This window comes from Cutaneotrichosporon cavernicola (assembly GCF_030864355.1).
Source record: "Cutaneotrichosporon cavernicola HIS019 DNA, chromosome: 6".
Classification (NCBI taxonomy): Eukaryota; Fungi; Basidiomycota; class Tremellomycetes; order Trichosporonales; family Trichosporonaceae; genus Cutaneotrichosporon; species Cutaneotrichosporon cavernicola.
Window position 1 is genome coordinate 2,245,628 of NC_083398.1, and position 23,887 is coordinate 2,269,514.

General features: G+C 62.2%; 5 protein-coding genes across 5 annotated transcripts; 3 read left to right on the forward strand and 2 right to left on the reverse strand.

Moving 5' to 3' along the window:
• Positions 1-665: 665 nt before the first annotated feature.
• CcaverHIS019_0608820 (uncharacterized protein) lies at positions 666-1,868 on the forward strand (the record flags this gene model as incomplete). Its single annotated transcript, XM_060603390.1, has 1 exon — positions 666-1,868. One exon carries the CDS (start codon positions 666-668, stop codon positions 1,866-1,868), a length of 1,203 nt encoding a protein of 400 aa, XP_060459688.1.
• Positions 1,869-3,827: 1,959 nt separating this feature from the next.
• CcaverHIS019_0608830 (uncharacterized protein) lies at positions 3,828-12,545 on the forward strand (the record flags this gene model as incomplete). The annotated part of the gene is made up of 1 exon (XM_060603391.1): positions 3,828-12,545. The coding sequence occupies one exon, from the start codon at positions 3,828-3,830 to the stop codon at positions 12,543-12,545; it is 8,718 nt and encodes a 2,905-aa protein (XP_060459689.1).
• Positions 12,546-13,731: 1,186 nt separating this feature from the next.
• Positions 13,732-16,320, reverse strand: CcaverHIS019_0608840 (uncharacterized protein; the record flags this gene model as incomplete). Its single annotated transcript, XM_060603392.1, has 1 exon — positions 13,732-16,320. One exon carries the CDS (start codon positions 16,318-16,320, stop codon positions 13,732-13,734), a length of 2,589 nt encoding a protein of 862 aa, XP_060459690.1.
• A 1,165-nt stretch (positions 16,321-17,485) lies between these two features.
• Positions 17,486-18,880, forward strand: CcaverHIS019_0608850 (uncharacterized protein; the record flags this gene model as incomplete). The annotated part of the gene is made up of 2 exons (XM_060603393.1): positions 17,486-17,564; positions 17,874-18,880. 2 exons carry the CDS (start codon positions 17,486-17,488, stop codon positions 18,878-18,880), a joined length of 1,086 nt encoding a protein of 361 aa, XP_060459691.1.
• A 429-nt stretch (positions 18,881-19,309) lies between these two features.
• CcaverHIS019_0608860 (uncharacterized protein) lies at positions 19,310-20,191 on the reverse strand (the record flags this gene model as incomplete). The annotated part of the gene is made up of 1 exon (XM_060603394.1): positions 19,310-20,191. One exon carries the CDS (start codon positions 20,189-20,191, stop codon positions 19,310-19,312), a length of 882 nt encoding a protein of 293 aa, XP_060459692.1.
• Between the last annotated feature and the right edge of the window lie 3,696 nt (positions 20,192-23,887).

The window sequence follows — 23,887 nt, forward strand, 5'->3', positions numbered from 1 at the left end:
TTATGGCAGACCGTGTGACACTTCGTCTGGCCGTTCCTGAGCCTGAGATGCCTGTAAACAAACAACTGGGATAAACTTTTTATACGGTCCAGGTCCACAAACCACTTACTGCCTGAACCAGGCCGGTGGGTTAGGTCACTCCAGGCCCAGCTAGGAATGCTGATACTGTAAACTCGTGTCATAGGTCAAGGGGCAGAATATGTTGTCGCACAGCTCAGAGTTGGTCCGCACAACTGGGCCGGATTGGGCTACCGTCGCCTACGACTATTACGACGACAGCAAGGAGGGCCCCCGGGGAGTGGGTAGATCTGAGTGCCCCAACCAGGCTTGGGGGCCAGTTAGGCAAGTTGCACCACAACGGCTGGGCCGGGTTGGGCGAGGGCATGCGGGGGGTGCCACCCGCTTCAGACCCCCAGCCAGCTCCACGAGCTCGACCCCAGGCTCTCTGACCCCCGCTCACAAAGCTGTGGATCTTGCAGCAAGGCAACCTTGCGATCAAACCAAGGGAGCGTAGGCTTCCCGTCCATCAGTAGCTCTCACATGTTCTTCGCACGCAAAGTGCCAAGGCGTGCTGGACTGTTGCTTTTGAGCGTTTAAAAACATTGCTACATCGCCACTTCTTGGCACCTCAAACACAAACGGAGCCAAGCCAAGCAACCACCATCATGGCCCTCTACTCCCCCTCGTCGTCCTCTGTCGCCTCCTTATCGGAAGTCTCCACCGCCCCGACCACCCCGGTCGCCGGTGAGGGTCCTTCGGGCCCCCCCTACGTCCTCGTACTGGGCGGCCTCGGCTTCATTGGGTCGCACACGGCCCTCGAGCTGCTCAAGGCCGGCCACAACGTCGTCATCGTCGACGACCTCTCCAACTCGTTCTCAAACGTCCAGAACTCGATCCGCGAGGCGGCCACTCTCTCGTGCTCCGCCACAGGGCAGACAATGCCCTCGCTCAAGTTCCACGAGATGGACTACTGCTCGCCGGGTCTCGCCCTCGTGCTCGAAAGCTACAACATCAGCGGCGTCATCCACTTTGCCGCGTTCAAGAGCGTCAGCGAGAGCATCGCCTCGCCCCTCGACTACTACATGAACAACGTGTGCGGCCTCGTGTCGCTCCTCAAGCTCCTCGGCTCGTACGGCATCAAAAAGTTTGTCTTTTCGTCCTCGGCCACCGTATATGGCACCAAGGCCGAGCAGGGCATCCCACTGCGCGAGGAGGACGTTGTGCACCACCCGCTCACGTACGAGCGCGACGGCGAGACCGTCACTGCTATCCCTGGCGCCATGGGCCTCACCTCCCCCTACGGCCGCAGCAAGTACTTTGGCGAAGCCATCCTGGCCGACCTCGCGTACTCGGACCCGAGCTGGAACATTCTCGCCCTGCGTTACTTCAACCCGATCGGATGCGATGCCAGTGGCCTCCTCGGCGAGGACCCCCGTGGTGTCCCCACCAATCTCTTCCCCGTCCTCGCCCAGGTCCTCACCGGCGACCGCCCGCAGCTCGAGATTTTCGGCAGCGACTGGGACACCCGCGACGGCACGGCCGTGCGCGACTTTATCCACGTCTCGGACCTCGCCAGGGGCCACATTGCCGCGCTCGACGCCAAGGTGGACGAGCCCTTCCGTACCTTCAACCTGGGCACCGGCACCGGAACCACAGTCTCGGAGGCTCTCGGCGCGCTCGAGGCTGCCAGCGGCCGCCCCATCCCCGCCGTGCGCGCGCCTCGGCGCGAGGGCGACGTGGGCTCGTGTGTCGCCGCCAACTCGCGTGCCACCACCGAGCTGGGGTGGAGCACGACCGAGAGCCTGCGGCAGAGCGCACGTGATCTGTGGGGCTTTGTGTCCCGTGTCCGTGCCATCCGTGCGATCTGAGGAGTGCACGTCCATCCGTTGTCGCCCCCCGCAGTGCTTCCCACCCACCGCATCGCCAGTGGCACGGGTCGCACAGCGGATCACAGGCGCGGCACGGCAGTGTGTCACTGGCAGTCGCCAGGTCGGTCGAGTGCCCAGCCTGGGCCAGAAACGCTCTTTGTCATTTCCGCCACTTTTCCGCAACTTGTCCCATCCACACTCTCTCCGTGCGACTGAAGAACAGAACCAGGGGCATATAAAACACTAGTACCACCCACACCCTGCTGGCGTGCGAAGGCCACCCACTACCGATCAATAATTAGACTTATGACAAAAAACCATATGGACTCTGTACTGCGTGTGACACCTTGTGAGGTCATGCGGACAATGCATCACTAGACTTTGATATGCGCATGGTTCGAAGTATACCATAGTGACAGAGCGCAGACTGACATGCCGTGACGTCGGTCTCGGGATGGCGTGTGTGCCTGGCCCGGTGGCTGCCTGGCGCTTCCTCCGGCGGCCGGTCGTCGTGCGTCAAGCATGCGTTGCTGCGCATTTGGTTCGCTTCAACTGCAGTGATATTGCCTCAGTGCGGTTGGCGGGGAAGGCCGCCGACCAGACGTCATTTCAGCGTCCCTCACGTCCGCAGCATGATGGCGGAACGGTCACTCTCTCCGTATCCACTCCAGTGCAACTGTAGGATGCAACCGTCGTATGCAACTGTTGTACCTGCATCTCGAGTACCAAAGTACCTTGCATCGTGTGGGCAGAGACAACAAAGACGCAGAGACAACAAAGACGCAGAGACAACAAAGACGCGTCGCGTCCTCCATTCCGACTGGGCCGGCACCCTCGCCGTGATCCCCCACCCCGGAGGGTTTCCACCAGGGTGCGAGACAGCGCATGTCGAAACGTCGGCAGCGTCCATGCCTGTTGGCTGCAAAGTGCAGTCGGGCAATCACGCACGCTTGCACGCGCGCTCACAAGTGGCGCTCGCACGCAGCCACCCAGATCGCCCCCGCCCCCGCCGCCCTATATAGGGGATGCAGCTAGCGAGCAGCAGCAGGCACCCGCCGTCAGACGCCGGAAGTACTGCAAGTAGCCAGGGGTTGGGACCCGAATGTACCTCATCTCACCCAGGTTGTTCTTATTCGCAAGCTTACCCTGCAATGCCCAATGGCTCGGGTCCAGACAAGGTTTTACATGCCTTCTATACCCCCGCGGGTCCTATGCAGCCCTCTGCCGTCCTCTGCCGTCCCCTGCCGCCTTCTGCAGCCCTCTGCAGGCACATGCACGCCTCATTCCAGCCCAGTGCAGCCCTATAACACGCCCTATGCAAGCCCCTATGCTTGCTATACATGCCGTATAGCAAGCCCCTGTGCATGCTATTTCAGCCGTATCCAAGCCCTGCCAAGCATACAAGCCAGGTGCTTATGTCACCCCTAAGCCAGCAGCCCTAAGCCAGCACGATGCCAGCCCTGTCCCCAGTTTGGTGCCCCCAATGCCGGCCCTATGCGGCTTTCACGATGGCGTCTTCATTTTCGCGTGTGCTCGCAAAGAAAGGGGAGTCACTCGGCCTCCAATCCCCGGTGGCCGGCGAGCAGGGCTTGTCCACCTGAGACCATGTCTGGAGAGCGGGTGTGCCTGTGGCGGCGGCGGTGGAGCCAGTAGTGGCTGTAGATATGCCAAGTAGTTCTCACGATGATCTGTTCCTTCTCCGCTGTGATCCACCGCGCGGCACGGAATATCCGCCCTGTCCCCGGTCGCGTCCCCAGTCGTGTCCCCCGTCCTCCGTCAAGCTGACGTTTATCTTCGTTGTCAAGACTTTGCGATCGCACTCTATCACAAGCCAACTTTACCCACATTCATTTCTTAGACAACCCAAGCACCCGGCACTCGTAATCCTCCGATCCCCTCTTACCGGTGCCTCTTCACTTGTTTGTATCTTTCCCTCCTCCTTAACTCCCACCTGCGACCATGGCGACCTTCTTCCAGCCCGGCTTTGAGGACGCCGGCGGTGTCACAAACTGCACTGTGAACGGGTTCCAGATCTTCTGCAACGCCGTCCTGCCCTCGGACCGGCTCCTCGTCGGGTGGTACCAGGGGTTCACCATCGTGCTCGCCGCAACCACATTCTGCATCCCCATCCTTTTGCATGCCCTGTACAAGCTGCTGCGGTCGCGGCGGCCAAAGGGCTATGAGCCGATACGAGCAAAGCCGAAAGAGAGCGAGAAGGAACGGGATCGAAGAGCAGCCCGCATGACGATGGCGTCGCGTCGACAAACACCGACGCACTCGCGACAGACGTCGTACTGGACGCGGCTGTCGCAGAGCCGTGTCTCCGTGAACCAGGCCCCGTCGTCGCCCGAACACACGGCAACGAGCCTCGGGCAGACGAGCCTCGGGCAAACGAGCCTCGGGCAGACGACGTTCGCGCGCTCCCAGTCCAGCATGGGCACGTACGGGACCGCAAGCCTCCGGCGGTTCACGCAGCACGCGTACTCATCGAGCTCGGCGGGGTGGAGCACGTTCTCCACGTGGCGCAAGCCCAAGGACGACGACTCGATGGTGCTGTCGAACCGCGACTCGTTCGCCAACCTCTCGCTCCGCGGCTCGCTCAGGCACACCAAGTCGTTCACCGTCCTCAGCGACTTTGACTTTCACTTGGACCCCGCCGAGACAAACAAGGCTGACTTTGTCGTGTTCCCCCTCCACATGCCGCAACGCAACAGCCGCAAGCTGCTTCCCGGCTCGCCCTCGTCGCCCTCGTTCGGCAGCCCCCCGCTCGCCCCGAGCGACTTCAGCCCCTGGGGCGGCAGCCCGCGCATCGGTCCGGGCACCGGCTCGGACTGGAGGCAGACGTTCCACTCGCGACCCGGGAGCGAGTGGTCGACCAGCATGGGCCCCCAGAAGATGAAGCTCGGCGCCGTCGACCTCGACGACCTGAGTGAGGACGCGCTCTCGGTCTCCAACCTGGGAGACACGGTGACGGACCTGCTTGACCGGTTCATGGAGCTCGAACTGAACGGCTTTGCGCTGCGGTGCGCGCCAAACTCGACCGGGGAGGAGATCGACTCCCTCGTCGACGCGCTGCACTACCGCGGCTTCTCGAGCATTGTGTGCATCGACGAGGAGCACCCGGCCCTGACCGACCTCGATCTGGCCCTGCCGGCGGGCCTCATCGTCGAGAACGCGTGCATCCTGCCGTCGGGCGAGCCGCGCGACTTTTTCCAGTCGCGTCCGCTGCGCGACCTGATGGCAAACTGCGCACGCGAGCGCCAGAACCGCCCCGAGTTCTTCGTCGGCTTCCTCGACCAGTGGGAGAACCGCCCGCACCCGGCCGTAATCCGCCGCGCGATCAAGATCGCAGAGCACTACGGCGCAGTGTTCGAGCACCGCCCCCGCCTCCTCGGCTCTGCGGCTACGAGCACCCGCACGATCGGAGGGTTCGAGTACCTCCGCCGCCCCGAGATCATCGACCTGCAGCGCTCGTGGGGGTCGGACTCACGCCCCGTCGACCTCTCGCCCGGGGGCGACCCGACCCGTCTCCCGATTGCTGTCGTCGAGGAAGCCATCCCCGGCGTCGCAGACTGCCTCGCCTACAAGGACCTGCCCGAGGAGCTTGCCCGCCTGCAGTACGAGGTTCACCAGCTCGTGCCCGCGCCCAACTACATGGCGGCGTACCGCGACACAAACTTTTGGGCCCAGGGCACGGACGGCGCCATTCTCAGCGAGCGCGGGTGCTTTCCGCTCGGTAGCGAGCCGCACGCGGGGCACTACGATGCGATCGTCGCGGAGCAGTCGCAGCTGCGCGTGCTCGAGATGCTGCACCCGGTGCGGAGCGCGGACGAGCAGGCCATCCTCAGCTCCCTGCGCTCACTCGCCGGCGACCCTAACGCAGACATCCTCCTGCATGACCTGATTCAGGGGTTGAGCACGCTCAGCATCCGGATTCACAAGGGCCTCCACTCGGGGTTCCGCGCGCCGGACGCTAACGCCCCGTTCTGGGGCGTGTGCGCGCCCCGGGACGACCCTGCGGACCCAACCCCGAACCCCCTGATCGACATCTTCATCTCCCAGTCCGCCCCCAACGACGCCGCCGTCGTCCTCCACACTTGGCTCGCTCACCATGGCCGCTCTCGTGTCACGCGCCTCGCCCACGAGGTCGTCCTCGAGAACATCACCGGCGGCGCGCACCCGTCCGGCCTGCCGACGTCAGTGCGAACGGCCCTTGAGGGGTCCAGCACCGCCGAGCTCCTCCTCATCCTGCAGCACCTCCGGCTCTCGGGCGAGGACACCCCGTTCGGCGCACCCATCCGGGCCTTTGTGAACGACCTCCTCATGGAAGGCACGACGAAAATGACGTGGATGAACATGTGCGCGCGGCGTGCGCTCGACGGCTCCATGAGCATGCTCGAGATCCTCTGCCTCCGCCTCGAGCACCACGCGCGCGCGGGCGCCACGCGCCTGCCTGTCATCGTCGACCTCATGAAGCTGTACCACGTCATGGACGAGATCATGATCGACTCGCTTTACAAAGGCAACCACAAGCCGCTCAGAACACTGACAAAGGCGCTCTTGCATGTTTACGGCCGCGAACCCGCCGCGCCCGGGGCGGGAGAGCGCGTCGACGTCGCCGCCGACCTCTTCGCCCTCATGTTCTTCACCTGCCTCCGCCGCGCAGCCTTCGAGGACGTCTACCTTGAGAGTGTCGACCGCTGCCCCGTCTTCCTCCAGCAGGCGGACCAGGCCGCTGTCTTCTCCGAGCTCTGGACACTCGGCTCCCAGTGCGAGAACTACTTTGGCATCGTCCCGCGAGAAATCGGAGACATCATCTACCACCGCCGCCAAGCGCAGCTCGAGGCGCTCGGCGGGCCCAAGGCAGCCGACCGCCAGAACAACGAGATCATGACCATGTACGCGTCCACCGACGACGCTACCCCGAAGACTAAGGAGGCCATCCTCCAGATGCTCGCCGAGAGCAGTGTCGACGCCAAGCTCAGCCTGTTCGAGCGCTTCACCGTCTGGCGCATGCGCTTTGCCGCCGCGAGCGCGATGAGCATCTTCTGCGCGCCCGCCATCGTCGACGTTGTCCTCCTCACCTTTGTCGGCCGCGGTCTCTTCATGACAGCGTACATGGACTCAGCCGTGGTTCAGGCCGCGGGTTATGCGCTCCTCACCGCGCTCCTGCTCACCGCTGGCGTCACCGGCTGGGTGGGCAGCGCCGGCTCCCACTACCTTCCTCACTACGCCTACGACAACATCATCCTGTTCCACGTGCAGCGCCTCGCGGGCGGGTTCGTGCTTGCCGTCATCATCAGCGTGTTCGGCTGCATCGGCTTCGCGGTCAGCCTCTCGGTCGCTTCCGGCTTCGTGTTCGCCGCGTACCTCATCGGCATCTCAACGTACCTCAACCTGCTCGGTATCATGAGCACGATGCATCAGCACGGCTCCCCACTGCCGTCTGGCCGCAACGTGTTCCTGCAGACGTTCCCGATCCTGTTTATTTCGCCCCTCCTCTCCTCGCTCGTGAGCGGGCACGACCTCGAAATCTACCTCCCCGTCATGTACGGGTTCCTCGTCGTCGCGCTCCTGCGCTACCGCCGGCTCTGTCACCAGTGGAGCGGGTGGATGAAGGATATCCCCGACTTCAAGGAGACCGACATCACCAGCTGGTACACGTCCAAGGTCGTGGCCGAGAAGTCGACCGACGACGTCGCCTCACAGGCGCGCAGCGCGTTCGTGGCAGCCATTGCTAGCTACAACCGCCGCGACAAGGACATTGTCAAGGACCAGCTCGTCGGCAAGGTCGCGCGCGGAATGCCGTTCGTCGCATGGTTGTTCAAGAAAGGCGGCGCCAGCCAGCCCGAGCCGTTCACGCCGGCGTGGTTCACGGCGCTCGGCGAGGCAGTGTCGCAGCAGCGCCAGCTCTCGCGCGGCCTCAAGGACCACAGCGTCATGGCCCTCTTCCGCATCGCGCGCTACGACCTCGGGCAGAACCTCGGCTTGTTCCTTGTTGCTCTCCTCGACCGCTGGATCATGCTCGTCATGGGCGCTCGCACGCCCTACCCCTCCCTCTACCTCGACCTGCGCTCCCGCTACGCCTTCTGCTTCTGCATCGTCTACTTTTGTCTCAGCAGCATGGTCCTCGACGCCACCCTCTTCAAGTACTGGTCCATCCGCGACGACCTGTCCCAGGAGAAGCTCGTCGACCTTGCGCACGCGCAGCGCGTCGCCGAGGAGACGGACCGCAAGCGCAAAGACTCCATGCTCCAGGCCCTCGCCGACGTTGCCGGCAAGGTGTCCATTGTGTTCGGGATCATGATAATCCTCATGTGGCTCTTCGTCGACAACTATAAGACGATCATCATGTTCTACATGTACATGTTCGGCTATACCTGCTGTCTGCTGTTCCAGTTCAACCGCTGCTTCACGACCAACGTCGCGACCCATGTCCGCATCATCCTGTACTCGGCTGCGATCGGCTTCGTCATCGGCATCATTCTACACGCGCTCCCCTGGACGTGCGGTTTCCTGTACAATGACCTCATCTGCCAGAACTTCGCCGCCGGAATGGCCGCGCTCGGCACGTCGCTCTTCACGATCAAGGACTGGTTCGGCTCGCGGTTCCAGCTTCTTTCTCCGAAAAACGAGAACCCCGACCCCGTCTACGTCCAGCCCCGCCTCATGACGCTGTCGACCACGGGCAAGCCCGTGTGCAAGTCCGAGATGCCGAAGAGGTTCACGAGCCCGACGCTCTGGCACGACGACGGCACCGCGACCAGCACTCAGGTCAGCAGCATCCTCGCTACAGCACTGAACGGCGCGCGGGGCCGCACAGCATGGTCGACGCGCGTGATGCAGGAGGCGCTGAACATGTGGACCGGGGGCCGGCTCACCGTTGGCGTTCTCCCGCGCGATCAGTTCGACGCTGCAGGGCTGGGCGAGTTCTTCTCAGTGTCGTACCGTCGCAACCTAGGCCTGCACGTCGCCCTGTGCTTCTCGCAGACGGACATCACGTACACGATGCTTCCAAACATCGTCGCAGAATGCGTCGTGTATCACGTCGCTCACGTCCAGTTGGGTCTCTCCCACAGCCAGGCGCTCTTCGCTGAGAGCTTCGTGAACGGCATCCTGAGCGTGCGCTTGCAGACTGACCTGGGCCAGGTTGACGCTGGCGCGCTGAGCGCTCTCCCTCGCAAGTCTCGCAAGGAGCTCATGCTCTCGCTCTGCCTCGAGCTAAACGTCGATACCGAGTGGCAGCACATGCCTGCTGACGCGCGTGCAGTGATCATCGCCCGTATCGAGGGCACGCCCGCCAAATACTCGGACGCGTTTACGTCGTGGTGCCAACGCTCAGAGGTCGACGTGCAGACTGCCGACTTTGGCATCAATCTCCACATCGCACTGTACCAGAATTCGGTCCACCTCCTGGGCGACGCCGACGCGCAGCATTACGAGACCCCCGCGCGCCTGATGTCGGTCCCGATCGTGCAAGACGGCCGCCCCGCGTTCTGGAAGCGCCTACAAAGGTTCCCGTACGACGCCGTCAAATGGATTGCAATCATCTCGGGCGGCGGCTCCAACATCGAGCGCGAGATCTACCACCTTCTGCGCGGTAAGCGCGTCCCCGTCTTCATCGTCCTCGCCATCTGGAAGTGCTGCTGGGTTGTCCAGAGATTCTTCGTCTACTGGATCCTCCTGTACCACCGCCCGACGCTCGCGCGCATCATGCGTCTCGCGACCAAGGGCGCCCGCCGCAAGATCAACCGTAACCGAATCGTCGTAGAGCTCACGCGCCGCTACGTCACCGGCTTCGCCGCTGCCGAGGACGACGGCTCCATGAGCCTTCAGGGCTGGGACGGCCTGCACGAGTTCGACCCTGCGAAGGGCAAGCCGGTGTTCGTCGCAAGCTATGACCGCGACTTCCGCCTTATGTACCGCTCTGATGGCGGCTCGGCCATGAGCACGTACCATTACCCAACGCGCGGAAAGGAGCGCCGCCCATCGCGCCGCCCGATCAGCGTCGAGGTCACAAATGAGAACCTGCACTCGGTCGGGTACTACGACAAGCAGGGGCGCGTGATCCGTGGCCACCTCACGCTTGGGGAGTCCTTTGACCTTTCGTTCACGTACCACTACAAGAAGGGCAACACTGGTGGCTCGCACCTGCTGCGCGCGGACTACAACCAGGGCGGCGACTCGCTAAGTGTGTTCTTGGGCAACCCGATCGACACAGAGGACTACACGTGGGTGCCGTCGAAGACCGTTGGCCTCATCATCCGCCGCATCCAAGGGCGCACATACACGACCGAGTTCGACTACTCGCACCGCCGCGATCCCGTAATGACGACGTACCTCGAGGAGGGCAACGGGCGGCGTACGGCGATGACGGTGGCGCCGACGTGCTGGCCGAACGAGAAGATCCTCCTGTCCATGCCGAGCAACCACAGTTTCGAGGCGGACGACTTGCTCATCGAGCACTCTGCGCTGCAACTGGGCCAGATGCGTGCGTACGCGCGCACAAATACGAAGGGGTTCCACCCCGCGCGCTGGCTCTCGCTCTGGCGCCGCAGGCAGTACACGCCGGTTCCCACCTGGCGCGTGCGTACTGAGCTGTGGGACCAGTGGCTGCAAAACACGGACCTCGATGCCGTCACCGCGTGCACGGTCGACGAGATCATCCTGCGCGAGGAGCCGCTGCTGCGCCCCTACTGGCGTGCGCGCGACCGCGGACGCCTCCCCGAGGCGCGCAAGCTGCTGGACGAGAACATCAGTCAGATTGTCAGCGCTATCGACATCGATACAGACGTTTCCGAGAAGACGCTACTCGCCATCCGCACGTCGGACCTGTACTCGATGGGTCTCGCACAGGACGCGAACGCGGTCACCTCCCGCCCCCAGGACTGCTACCAGGACACGAACGACCGCATCTCTGTCATCTTCAACGACATTGGCTGCTGGCCTGTCGCGCCCGGCGGTGTGTCCAACTGCCGCCGCGATCTCATCAACGGCCACAACACGATCCGTAACCACGTCCTTGCCGAGTGCGCCAACGACTACGGAATCCCCCGTTTCCAGGTTGAGAAGTCGGTGCAAAGCCTCAAGCTGCTCCCCCTCTGGGGTCTCGACGGTGGCACTGCCCGCCACGGCGTCATCGACAACTACCTCGAGTCCCAGGTCGACGCCAAGGTACAGGACACGGACCTTGACCGCGATATTGTTGGCACGTTTGTGCCGCTCGTCGATGCGTTTGTCAAGGGCTGCCGCATGAAGCGCCTCGACTACGACGATCTCCTTCACATGTCCAACGTCTTCCTCTCGTTCGGCAAGTACTACGAGCTCAAGGACTACACACTCACGTGGCGTTCGCCCGAGATCGAGCAGGCGTGGATCGCCGCGTGGATGCGCTCGTACGACGACCCCAACATCGCGGACCCGGCCGAGTGCTTTGACATCTCGCGCCCGTCCATGTTCGACTTCCGCCAGGCGTTGTACATCTACCTCGCGTACTTCTTCATCTTCTCGGTCGGCGTTCCCGAGCGCTGCCCGCGCGTGTTCCAGAGCACGCACCACGGCATCTCGTCCCTCTTCGGCATGGTGCTCAAGTACCGCCGCGGGGTCACGTTCGGGATCTGGGACCATGCGATCCTGTGGCGCGAGTCGTGCCTCAACTTTTCGGTCGCGCAGTGCCAGCTCCCCGTCGCGGTGCAGAACATGCTCCTCGCCGGCATCGGTGTGGCGACCCGCCTCGCGTACTTCCACGCGGACGTCGTCCTGCCGTGCGCCTCGCTGTTCAACCCGATGTGGGAGACGGAGCTCGGCTCTGATGGCTCGCGCATCTGCGCCCGCAACACGTTCCACCGCAAGATCGACCCGATCGTGAACGGCATCTCGAACATGGAGAGCTTCACGCCGGTCGACAAGGTCCGCACTGACATCCCGACGGTCGTGATGCTGTCCAACGTCCAGTTCATCAAGGGTGTCAAGGTCGCGATCCAGGCGGCCGACATCATCATCAACAAGTTTGGGTTCAAGGATTATCGCCTCGTCGTGTACGGAGCCAAGGATCGGCAGCCGTCTTACTGCCTCGAGATGGAGAAACTCATCGTCGACAACAACCTGACCAAGCACGTCGTGCTCGCGGGCTTCGGCAAGCCGAGCGAGGTGCTCAAGGACGCGTGGCTGTTCATGAACTCGTCGATCTCGGAGGGCCTTCCGCTCGCGATTGGTGAGGCGGCGCTGGCTGGCGTGCCCATTGTCGCGACCGAGGTCGGCGCGACTGCACTCGTGCTGACCGACCCCCTGAACCCGGAACAGCGGTACGGTGAGGTCGTGCCGCCTAACGACGCGTTGGGGCTTGCGCGTGCACAGATTGCGATCCTGTCCATGTCGGGCCCCTGGGCCAAGTTCACCGACGGCGCTGAGGGCTCGCCGCTGCCGGATGTGATCACGCCCGGCGAGGACGTTGACAAGCTCACCAAGCGCTTCTACGAGTTTGCCGACGACCGTCGCAAGCTCGGCCTACTCTCGCGCGAGGTCGTCCTCCACTCGTTCCACGGAAGCCGCTACCTCCGCGAACACGAGCAGATGTACTGGATCCAGTGGCATCTCGCGCGCATGCGCGCGAACAAGCTGCTCAAGTCAAAGCCGTTCAAGTTTGGCGCGCCAGAGCACCTGCGCTACATCGAATAGACACTGTTGTACATTTTTTCACGTATAGATAGGGACAATTTACATTGCTATCGTTATCCAACAGCAAGTTGGGCAAGCTGGACAAGCTGAACAAGCAGTGGGGGTATCCACGGTGGCGTCTGCGGTTAGTTGGGAGGCGATGCGGGTGCCACTAACCTGGCCGCGTTCTGCTGCCCTGAAGGTGGCGCCGGTGCCTGCAGGGTCGCGCTCCATGTTCCAGGCGGTTCCAGGCCCGCTCGTCCGGTCAGATTAAGGGTGGCAGCCACCGCGATCTTGCTCGCGTTGCCAGCCTTTTTTTTGGTGCCACACAGTTCGGCGCTTGCTCGGGTCCTGGCCGAGACACACCATGAACGTGGACCTTTCGACAGACTGATTAAAAGTCAGCTACTCTACCGCTGAGTTATGCCCTCCTTTATAAAGTCATTTATAATTACTTAACATGCCTTCTAGTAATAATACTCTGAACTACATTGATTCGAACAATTAATCTTCTCAACCAAAATGAGACGAGTTGCCAATTACTCTATAGTTCATTATTTATGATAGATTTGCTGAATAAATTTATTTGACTAATCTATACAACCAAGATCGATCATTTCCATACTGAACCTCACTCCAAGGAATTCATAATGATTAAATCGCCCGCCGCTTTAAAACGAACCCATCCATACCATAATATAAGAGGATTCAGAATTGGAGAACACTCGCGTTCGTATGTGGCATGCACTGTGCGTTTGGGGTCGGAACACTCGGCTGGGTACATCGCGACCTGGCTCGCAAATGCGGGCTTCCTGCGGCATTGCATCCCCACGTCAGCGTGGTGCGGCGCAACTCGGCATGCAATGCTGCCGACGGCTGTGCTGGGACTTGATTACTGCCGTACATCCGCCAGTGGCGGAACGTGGTCTTTGTGAGTGGCAGAACGGCCAGACGGGCTGAGGAGATATGAGGCTTTGGCTTGGGCGCGTCAGTGACAAGTCGCAAACAGCGTGCAGCAACGGGAAATGGTGGTTTGTAACTGTCATGCAATCTTATCGCGCGTTCTGATCACTCCGGTAGTTTGTAACTGTCATGCAATCCTATCGCGCATTCTGATCACTCCTTCAACGTGATCGCGTGTTCATTGAAAGTCCGTTCATTGTACGGGGCCAGCGGTGTCTGGCCCGAGTCTACAGAGAGAGTGAAGTTAGAGCTGCACAGGGTTGCTAAGCTGGAGGGTTGCCTGGCCGCCGGTGAGCGTGACCCAGGCGATGGGGGGCTCCGAGCCGACCTGGTCGGTGCGGGAGGCGCCCGAAGCCGAGCCGCTGGGGATGGTGACGGGGATCTCCGCGGGGCAGTTCATGTTGTTGGCCACGACGTCGACGTGGGTGATCTGGGTGCCGTCCGCGCTGTAGCGGTACTGGATGCGGGGCTGGCAGCTGTCGAGCGCCTGGCGCTCGAGGAAGTACTGGGCAAAGTCGTCGTGCTTGAGCGAGACGATGGGCCAGTTGGTCACGCGGGCAATCTCCTGGGCGACGACCTCGACCCAGGCCATGACCATGGACATCTTGCCCGTCTTGCTGCCAACGGTGATCGAGGGCATGTCGACGAGGCGCAGGTTGGCCTGGTGGAACATGTACGGGTCCGCCTTGAGCGAGAACAGGTACGGCGTGTTGACGTCCTTGGCGTTCTGCAGCAGGTCGGTGTAGTCACCGTAGCCCTGCGAGATGTCCTTCCACTCCTGGACGTCGCACTCCCAAGTGTCACAGTTGTAGTAGATGGAAGTCGCCCAGCGGGGGACAATGGTGAGGCCGGCGTAGCCGTTGTCCTCGACCGTGCTGATGAGCGGGTGGTACGGGCTCTCGCCGTTGCGGAGGACAGGGCGCGTGTTGTCGCCGACGACGTGGGTGATGCCGTTCTCCATCCAGGCGCGGATGACGTCGCCGTTGTGCAGGCCGGTGATCGCGGGAGGGATGATACCGTGGGGCGAGAACATGCCGTCGGCGATGCCCGTCTGCTGCAGCCAAGCCTGGTTGAACTGGATCTCGAGCGAGGCGTCGCGGTGCGTGGCGTTGTTCATCTCCTCGTGGGTGAACGTGTGCGAGACGTGGAAGAATGCGTCGCGCTTCGCAGGGTTGGAGTACCAGGCAGTAAGGGGGTCGCGGTGGGCGCACTGGAGCGACCAGGGGTAAGTCGTCCACTCGGCGGGCCAGAAGTCGACGCCGGTGCCGAGGGGCTTCTTGAACTCGAGTGCGGTCTCCGGCACCTCAGCGTAGTCGACGGCGTAGTCGGGCTTGCACACACCGTTCGAGCTCGGGTCGGTCGCAGCGAGGATGTCACCGTTGCCGTTGTGGCCGAGCTCCAGACGCACGTCCGAGCCAGAGGGCAGGCGCGAGTTGAGGTCAGTCTGCCACGCGGCGTGGCCGTCGAGGTCCTCGGGGCGGCAGCGGAAGACGGCGCCAACGGGGCGGTACATGTCTGTCGCGAGCTCAACGTCGTCAATCTGGATGTTCAGGTGGGTCTTGCGCTTGCCGAGGAAGAGACCACGAGTCATCCAGTGGATGTGCGCGTGCTGGAAAGCTGCACACGTCGTGCTCCACTGCGGGGCCCACGACGTAAACCATACAAACTGCTCGCGTTTGTCGGCGAACGTGTTGATGACGGCAGCGACAGTCTCGGTGTTGTAGGTGCTGTCCGGGGCGAACATGGCGACGGCCTTGGTCGTAACGGTGTCAACAATCTTAGCAGGGTAGTGCCAGAGGCCCTTGGCGGTAAGGCCGGCACCGGTCTTGAGGTTGGCAGTCGGGAAGCCGCTGTTGTCCGTGATCGAGATGTCGTGCTCGGAGCCAGAGCCGCCGCCACGCTCGTCGAGGGCAGCGCCAAAGTTGGGGCCAGGGAACTCGTTGATGCGCACCATGCGCACACTGAAGTGCACCTGGTAGTCGTAGACCTGCTTCCACTGATCGTCCGTGAGGGCACTGTGCCAGCCCTCGGGGTACTCGTAGCTGAGGGCGTCCATGACGACGATGCCCGAGTAGCGGCCGTGTGTGGCGGTGTCGTTGAGCGCAGGTAGCGAGATGCCGCCCTGGGGGACGATCACGGTGTCGTAGGGAATGCCGTAGCCCTCGAGGCCGTGGAAGCCAGACTGGGCGCTGTAATCGTCCCTCGCGAGGATGAGAATGTGGTTGTCGACGGTCGCGGCACCGATGGGGTCGGTGCCCGCAGTCACGGTCGGGTTGGGTGGCAGGGGGGTAGAGGGAACAGCGGTGGAGTCGGGGGGAGGGGTCGTGGTCTCCTCAGGGACAACAGGCGACTCGGAGGGCCGGACTGCGCCGCCGGTGCCAGTGGGGATGTCCGAGCCGGGGGTAAGGGTGCCAGAGGTAGAGGATACGGAAGCGTTGGACGAAGTCCTGGTCGACGAAGTCCTGGTCGACGAAGTCTTGGTCGACGAAGTCTTGGTCGACGAAGTCTTGGTCGACGAAGTCTTGGTCGACGAAGTCTTGGTCGACGTTGTCTTGGTCGACGTTGTCTTCTTGGTCGACGTTGTCTTCTTGGTCGACGTGGTCCTGGCCGGCGTGGGCGTGGGGGTCCTGGTCGTCCTCTGCCGGGCGCAGATGTGCTCCCTGCGGTGGTCCCAGTGGCGGTCCCGGTGGTGGTCCCCGTGGTGGGGGTAGTTGCGGCATGGGATGTCGTTGCGGCGCTTCCCCATGCGGTGCCCGTCGGCGCCGGCGTTGCCGCACGCCTCGGTCAAGGAAAGAACCGATAGAAGGACTCCAAGTGCGATGGTGAGGCGCATTGTGGTCTCGGAGATGGGGATTGTCGACTCGCGCTGTCGCGGTTTATACGTTGTTGGCGTCTGCGCGTCCGACCGTCCTGGACACAGGAGCACAGGAGCAGATTCGCCTTCGCGTTGCAGAACAGTCGCGATCGATTGTCCATCAACGCGCCTCAGTTCGCGTCAGCCCTGCCAGCCCTGCCGGCCGGAATCTGGACGCGCAGAAACCGGCTAGGGCGCGTCCCGAGGAATGTGGAGAGAGACGCGATGGCCCAGGTTATTGGTACAGCCCTGAGCTCCAGGGCCTGAAACAAAACTGGGACGCGTCTGTTGTTTTGCAAGCATAAAACGGCTAAAATTCAATTGACCATGGGACGTGCAGATCCCAAACATTGCCCAGGTAGTGCCCTGTCTCCGACGTGGCTTACGCCATTCTCCCTGCGATCGTGTGACCGCTGAGCTGGCTCCCTGTGGCGCATGTCGGACCTGGAACCTTAACTTGAGAGTACGTACGGTATGCAGTTACTGCAGCGCCGAAGTACGCGTCCAGGGCTCTGACCCACTTGCAGACCGGGTCAGGGCCCCGGCACACACCCTGTTGCTTCCGGAGCCGAGCAGGGCCTGCTGGGCTTGGCAGGGAGAATGACTGCCCTGGCCTGGGTTCAGTTGAGGCTAAACGGAACTGAACGCAACCTGACCTTGGCTGACTGGTCTCACCTGTCCTGTCTTTGTCATGTCCTGTGCTGCATGTCGTGATCAGATCTATCCTGGCCTGACCTGGCTTGACCTGGCCTCGTGACTTGACCAGGCAGCAGCCTCATGCCGCCGCATGCAGAACAACGCCCATGAAAAACAACGCCACGCCCATGCAAAACAACGCCGGCCCAGCCTGCGGTCAACCCGCTCGCTTTCCCATGTCCACCAAAGGGCAGCATCCCGCAATGCCCTGTTATGTTTAGTCCCCAATAGAATCGTTACGTCCTGCGCAGCACGTCGACACATCTCGAGAGCTCGCCAGCGCCTTCATCAAGCTCGGCCCCGTCCCCCCACTGGCGAGCTCTCCCACCTCACCAGAACTGTCTTGTTTCAATCCCATCCCCAAGACGCACACACGCACGCCCTCGACAAGCAGTCATAGCCTGGGCACAATCCAATAGACCACAGTCATAATCTGTCTTGAGCCAAGATGGGTACTGCACTCATCCAGTTCATCCCGTCCGACGGGCCCGACTCGAACTCGTACCAGAAAGATGGCACACTCAGCAGTGAGTCCTGGTGTCCTTGTGCCACACAAAGGGCCTCAAAGCTTGTTCTCAGTCCAGGCGGTTGCTGGTCACGTGGTGTTCTAGGCTCTCTCCACCTCTGTCGATTGACCCTGAGACACGTTGGATGCACCATGCAAACCTGCTTTTGTCTCTGCCATCCCTATCCCTCCTGTTCTCCATCCCCCCCTTTCTCTTCTCGTCTCGTCTAGTCCCCTGTCTCTGTAGCAGGCGCTTCACTAGCTGAACGCCTCCTCCAATTCTTTCACCCCACATTCGTTACTCATAAGCATCCTGCTTCTGACCGGACAGAGTCCGATCTCGAGTCCGCCTCATCTATCAACAAGAGACCCCACAGACAACGCTGGCCGTTGTGGAAGAAGATGGTTATTCTCGGCTTCCTCCTCGTGTTGATCATTCCCCTCGCGGTGGGCGTCCCTGTCGGGCTGTGCATCAAGAAGGGCGACTCTGCATCCGCCTCGACCCCTGCTTCGGCTTCTGCTTCGGCCTCGAGCGCTGCCTCTGCCGCCGCCTCTGCCACCGCCACCGTCTCGCGCCCGGGAGCCGTCTGGCAGCCGGCCGTCGGCACGACGTGGCAGATTGTTCTCAGCGAGCAGGTCTCCATTACCAACGGCAAGCCTACCCCCGACGTCGACGTCTACGACATTGACCTGTTCGACGTTCAGCCGTCGACGATTGCCTCCCTGCATGCCGCGGGCAAAAAGGTCATCTGCTACTTCTCTGCCGGCAGCTACGAGGACTGGCGCCCCGACGCCAAGGACTGGGACAAGTCCGACCTTGGCAGCGACCTGCAGGGTTGGAAGGGCGAGAAGTGGGTCAAGACGGGCTCGGCCAAGGTCCGCTCGATCATGGCCCAGCGCATCCAGATGGCGGCCGACAAGGGATGCGACGCAGTCGACCCTGACAACGTGGACGCGTACGACAACGCCAACGGGCTGGGCCTCACCCAGGCCGACGCGGCCGACTACGTCAAGTTCCTCGCCCGAGAGAGCGCCAAGCACAACATGGGCTGCGGGCTCAAGAACGCCGCCGCCATCGTGCCCCAGGTCAGCACCGACGTCCAGTTCTCGGTCGTCGAGGAGTGCGCCCAATACGGCGAGTGCGCATCGTACCGCGGCATCATCGACAAGAACAAGCCCGTCTTCTCGATCGAGTACCCCAGCGGCGCCGGGACCCAGATGTCGTCCAACTCGCTCTCTGCCGTGTGCAACGCCGGCGGCAGCGCCGGCTTCTCCATGGTCATGAAGAAGATGAACCTCGACCAGTGGGTCCAGTTCTGCAACGGCCAGGTGTCGTAGCCGTAGCTCCCCCGTAGCCCCGCCCAGGAGACGCACGCCGGCTGGCCCGGTGTGCGTCTCCTGCATTCATGGTGGTCTCACACACTTAGGGACCGCCCTGCGTGCATTTCATCCATGCCCTTACGGCCTGTTCTCCCCTGTTTTCAGTGCAGTATGCATACACTCTTTGACACCCGTCCCCCCAGCGTGCTTACACGGGTCTGCCGCTCCTCGACCGGCTCATGATTGCTTGGATGCTTGTTTATCGCGTGCTGTGCATACATAGTCGTCCTCCTGTCTACGAGCACCATAGTGGTGTAACCTCTCCTCCGCCTCCATGCCGACCGCCTGCGGACGGCAGCCTTATCGTCGAGGCACGTCGTGCCTCCGCCGCGCGCAATCGGGCCGAAGGCCGACCGCGCCGAGCCAAGCACAGCAACAGGCGATAGCCTAACTTAAACGCGGTTGCGTCTGCGTCAGGCGGCTCGCGACCGTGTCCCACGTCTCGGGGAAGCGGCTGTAGCCGCCGACCTGCTCTGTGAGGAACACGCCGCCGAAGCCGAGCTCCGTGATCTGGTCCGTGAGGGCGGTTGCGGCCTTGTCTGCGCCGCCGGCGTGGGAGCCGTCAAGGTCGATGCTGGCCCGGAGCGCGAGTGCGTTTACGTGACCCTGGCCGTGTGCGTTGCCGTTGCCGTGGCCGTTGGTGTTGGCGCCGCAGTCGTCGAGCCGGCCGAACGAGTGCACCATGGCGACGCACTTTGAGCGCAGGTTGTATGGGATCTGCACCAGTCCCTTGCGCAAAAAGTACGCGTACCACTCCTTGTGGCTCTGCTCAAAGACGACGGCGAGGTCGCAGTCGTCGAGGTAGCCCTTCTCCACCACGACGCCCGGGTTGTAGCACACGATGCCGCGGGTCCCCGTCTCCTCAGCAAACGTGTGGCGGATGTAGTCGGCGAGGGTCCGCATGTATGCCCTGTGGCACGGCTCCCACGGCGCCTCGTCGATGAAGATGCCCGACACGCTGAAGCGCCCGTCGCTCTCGGCGTCCCAGCTCGCGTATACGTCGATGTCCGACTCGATCGAGGGGCCGGCCCGCTTGCACCACTGGCAGTGCACGTAGCCCAGCAGCGTAATGTTGGGCACGGAGCACAGCTCGGCCAGCGCCTCCTGGTAGCTCGCGTCCGGCAGGGCCGTCTTGCCTGGGCCGTTGTTGGGGTTCACAATCGCGACGAACGGCACCAGCGGGTTCGCCTTGGCGGTCTGCACCAGTGGGCCCCACGCCCCCGGGGTGGGATAGATGTACAGGGGGATGACTACTGCTGTGGGCGCCATTGTTCCAGAAGCCGGCGAACGGGAGTGCGAGGCGAGTAAGGACGCCGAGTGGGGAGCGGGAACACGACAAGTCGATCGGGCGAGACAGGAAGTGGGTGGAAGCGGGTGGCTGTCGTAGTGGAGGCTTTCGCTAGACTTGGACTTTGGAGACCTTTGTGAAGAGACAAGAGTGGATGTTGAGACGGCGCAGGGAAACCCACCCCGTCGTGTGTGGTGTGCTGCTTGCAGTGGCGGAGGCGTTCGCGCCTTTTCTCTACCCGCGGCATGCGGTTGCGCGTCTGCGCTGAGGATGCTGGCGGAATGCGCGTGGTGGACGCGGCTGGAGGAATTCAACCGGATGGGTTTCACACCACACGAAGGGCAGTCGACGGGCGCTGGGCGCCGCCGACTCGGTACACGTGCGTGGTCCTTGGCCAGGGACGGCGTGCAGGGTTGAGCTCGTTGTGGTCGGGGGTAGTCTGGCGGAGCCTGTATGCTTGCGGGTGTTCCAACGTGTTCTGCTGGGGCTTACGCGAGCGGGGCAGCAGTTGAGGGGAGTACAACGCGACAAAGCACGCGCTCAATGCCGATCGGCGGAGGGTAGGTTGTGTGCGTGGGACGAGATGCGAGAGGCCGTGCGATGAAACAGGAGCTGCGAGCCCAAGGGCGCGGACGCGAGCCGAAAGCGTGGGACACACCGTCGTTGGGTGGTGATGAGGTGACGGGGCGGCCGCGGCGGCGGTCTGGCCAGGCTGGCCGCGGCGGCGTCCTGCGCCCTGCGTTCTGTATCCTGCGTCCTGTTCCCTGCGTCCTGTGTCCTGCGTCCTGTGTCCTGCGTCCTGTGTCCTGCATCGCGGTGTGATGTGGTGCTCGCATCCCTGCGCCTGGCTGCCGTTGCCTCGATTGGGCGAGGGCTCGGGGGATGGGCCGCAGCGCCGCATCGTTCCTCGCGGTGGCGCTCGCGGTGGTGCTCGCGGGATCACGGGGGTGTTGGCTGACGCGGGGCGTGCCTGGGGACAGACCTGCATCCTGCCGTCGGTTGTGCATGCTGGGCGTGGGCGTGCGGGTCCCTACGCAAGATACCTGCGGTGAGGGCGCCGGCGGGGGGGCCGATTAACGCTGCAGACCGAGCAGACAGGCTGCCCAGGCGATCGAAGAAGGCGGACAGGGCCTCAGGGCGGCCGTACCTGTGGCGTGAGACCCCCCCCGACGCCATCGAGATCTGCAGCAGCGCTGCCCTGCGACCCCGGCTCATCTGCGCCGCGGCCTGGCGCCGAGGCGCCGCTGACATCAGCCAAGCGCGGGGCTGGCTATTATCAGCCACAACGCTGGGTCAGCCGCGATCGCGCTCAGCCAGGAGGCAGTCGCCGCCCGTGGCCGCCCGTGAACGCCCATCGTGCCGCGAGACACGCTGGGGATATGGGACGCGTCCGACACGCTGGGGATATGGGACGCGTCCGGCACGCCACCCCCTATCTCGCGTCCTGCAAGCGCCCCCCCCCCACCACGCTTCCTGCACGCCTCCCCCACCTCGCGTCGAGCTCGTCTCACCTGTTGGCGTCGGCCAGGGCCAGGGTGCAGCAGTCACATCATCATGCCGGACGCAAATCCCCGGCTTTGTGAAACACGCCAGAGCAGAACAAGCCGGGCCTTCGGTCTGTGGCGTCTAGCCTCTGGCAATTGCAGTTAGGCAAATCTACTCCCCTTCCCCCGCCGTCGCCTCGCCCGTTGGCTCCTGGGCCCACACGGCAGCGCCGCCAATTCGCCTGTGATCGCCAAGCTTGCTTCCGTATGTCAGACTGATGCGCGGTGAGAGCGGCCTGGTCGTTCGTCCTGGTTTGTTTTACAAGATATTCAATCAACTACTAGGACTAGTTAGCTACGTGGGAACCCAAGGAGTCGGATGTGGGGTCCATCGTGGGAAAGTAGTCGAGGTGGTTTCGTTCAGGGATCGGTTCTCGTGTTGAGAATCACATACATCAATAAATACACGTTATTTTCACAGTGTACTCAGGGGCGATATACAGTATCGTTCTATGCATCTACTCTGAGACGTAGATGCGTGCACGCAAGCTGGTGGCTAGGCCCTGCAAGAGGCTTAGTTAGAGTGTCGGCGCGCTGCTTGGTAGTTTTGATTGAACGGAGTTTGATGTGTCGCTCGGAAACGTATTCACGCAACATGTGCTTGCGGATATCGATATGTTGGTTGAGCGAGGATGCCGTGGGGCGGTCTCCGAGCTTGATGGCGGCTTCGTTGTCGATGTAGAGCGGCGTTGGGCATTTTTGCGTAGCCAGATAGCCTCGTGTGCGCCCTCGGAGGCGGCGATGAACTCGGCTTCGGCGCTCGACTGTACGACTGTCGCCTGGCGGCGCGACGACCAGGTGACGGGTGAATCATGCATTATGCGACGATTCCGGTGGTTGAACGGCGGGGTTTCTGACCGTGATCGGCGTCGACGTACACTTCAAGCGGCGTCGTCTTGGTGCCGCCGAGAGGTGTAGCGCCGGCTGTCTTGGTATGGACTAAATAGCTCAGTGCACGTTCGGCAAGTGCAAGTGCGTGCTCAGCGGGCGCGCCGCTGGCACGTCCAAGGAAACCTGCCGAGGATGCCATATCAGGCCGTGTGGCGCCAGCAGAGTCTTCTGCACGCTGTTGTTCTTGCTCCGGTCACACATGTTCGATTTGTTGTTGGACCTGTATAACCTGCTCCTCCTCGTTCTCGACGGTGTCTTAATGGTTGTCGTCGCCCGTGATGCCGGTGAGGTCGACGTCTGGATCCGTCTGCGGATCGTTGTAGTCGTCCGGGAAAGGTACCATCGGTTGCGAAGTGTCTGTCCTATTGAATTGATAGAGGTCTCGGCCTAGAGTGACTGTGTCGTTGTTGGCGGCGAGTGTGGTGGCAGGAGATGTGGCGGCAGGTGTGGCAGTGACGTGAGATGCGATAATCTCGTCGTTCTCGTCTTCCTCTTCCTCCTCCTCCGACGCCGTAGCATTGGCGACGTCGGTGTCGACGTCGGTATCGATGTCGAACGAGAGGAAGGTGTGACGTTGGTGCGCCGCAGCTTCTCAAGAGTGAGATGGGCGGCTTTGTTCTTCATGTACATGTCGTCGTCGGTGTCGACGGTCCAGCCTTCTTCAACGAGCTGTCTTTGCGATAAAATGCGACCGTGTGTGTCGCTGGAGACGTGTACGTCGTGGAAGGTGACGGTACCGTGGAAGGTGACGCTACCGTGCTCGAGCTTGAGCGGCATGTTGCCGATATGCGTGATGGTGAGGTAAATATTGGTAAAACCAAGGCCGACTTGTTTCGGCTCACTGAGCTTGCGCACTTAGATGAGGTGCTTCACAGTGCCCGAGAGGTGGATGTCCGAACCGTCGTCGACGAGGAAACGCAGTACCGTTGGGGGTTAGGGGTGGCATCACACATCTGTCTGCTTTATTGTCAGACCGATGCGCCGTGAGAGCGGTCTGTTCTTCGTTCGTTCTGGTTCGTTTCACAAGATATTCAATCAACTACTAAGACTAGTTAGCTTCGTAGAGCGCCAAGTCGTCGGTGGTTGGGGCTGTTGATGTTGTAGAGTGAATGTACGATTCATCGTGTATGGTTGAACGTGCCCGCATTTAAAGGGCCGGAAGTTAAGGGGCTTGAGTACTACAACACTCCCACTACTTGAGACCTACAAGGTCCATAATGTCAGACCGATGTGCCGTGAGAG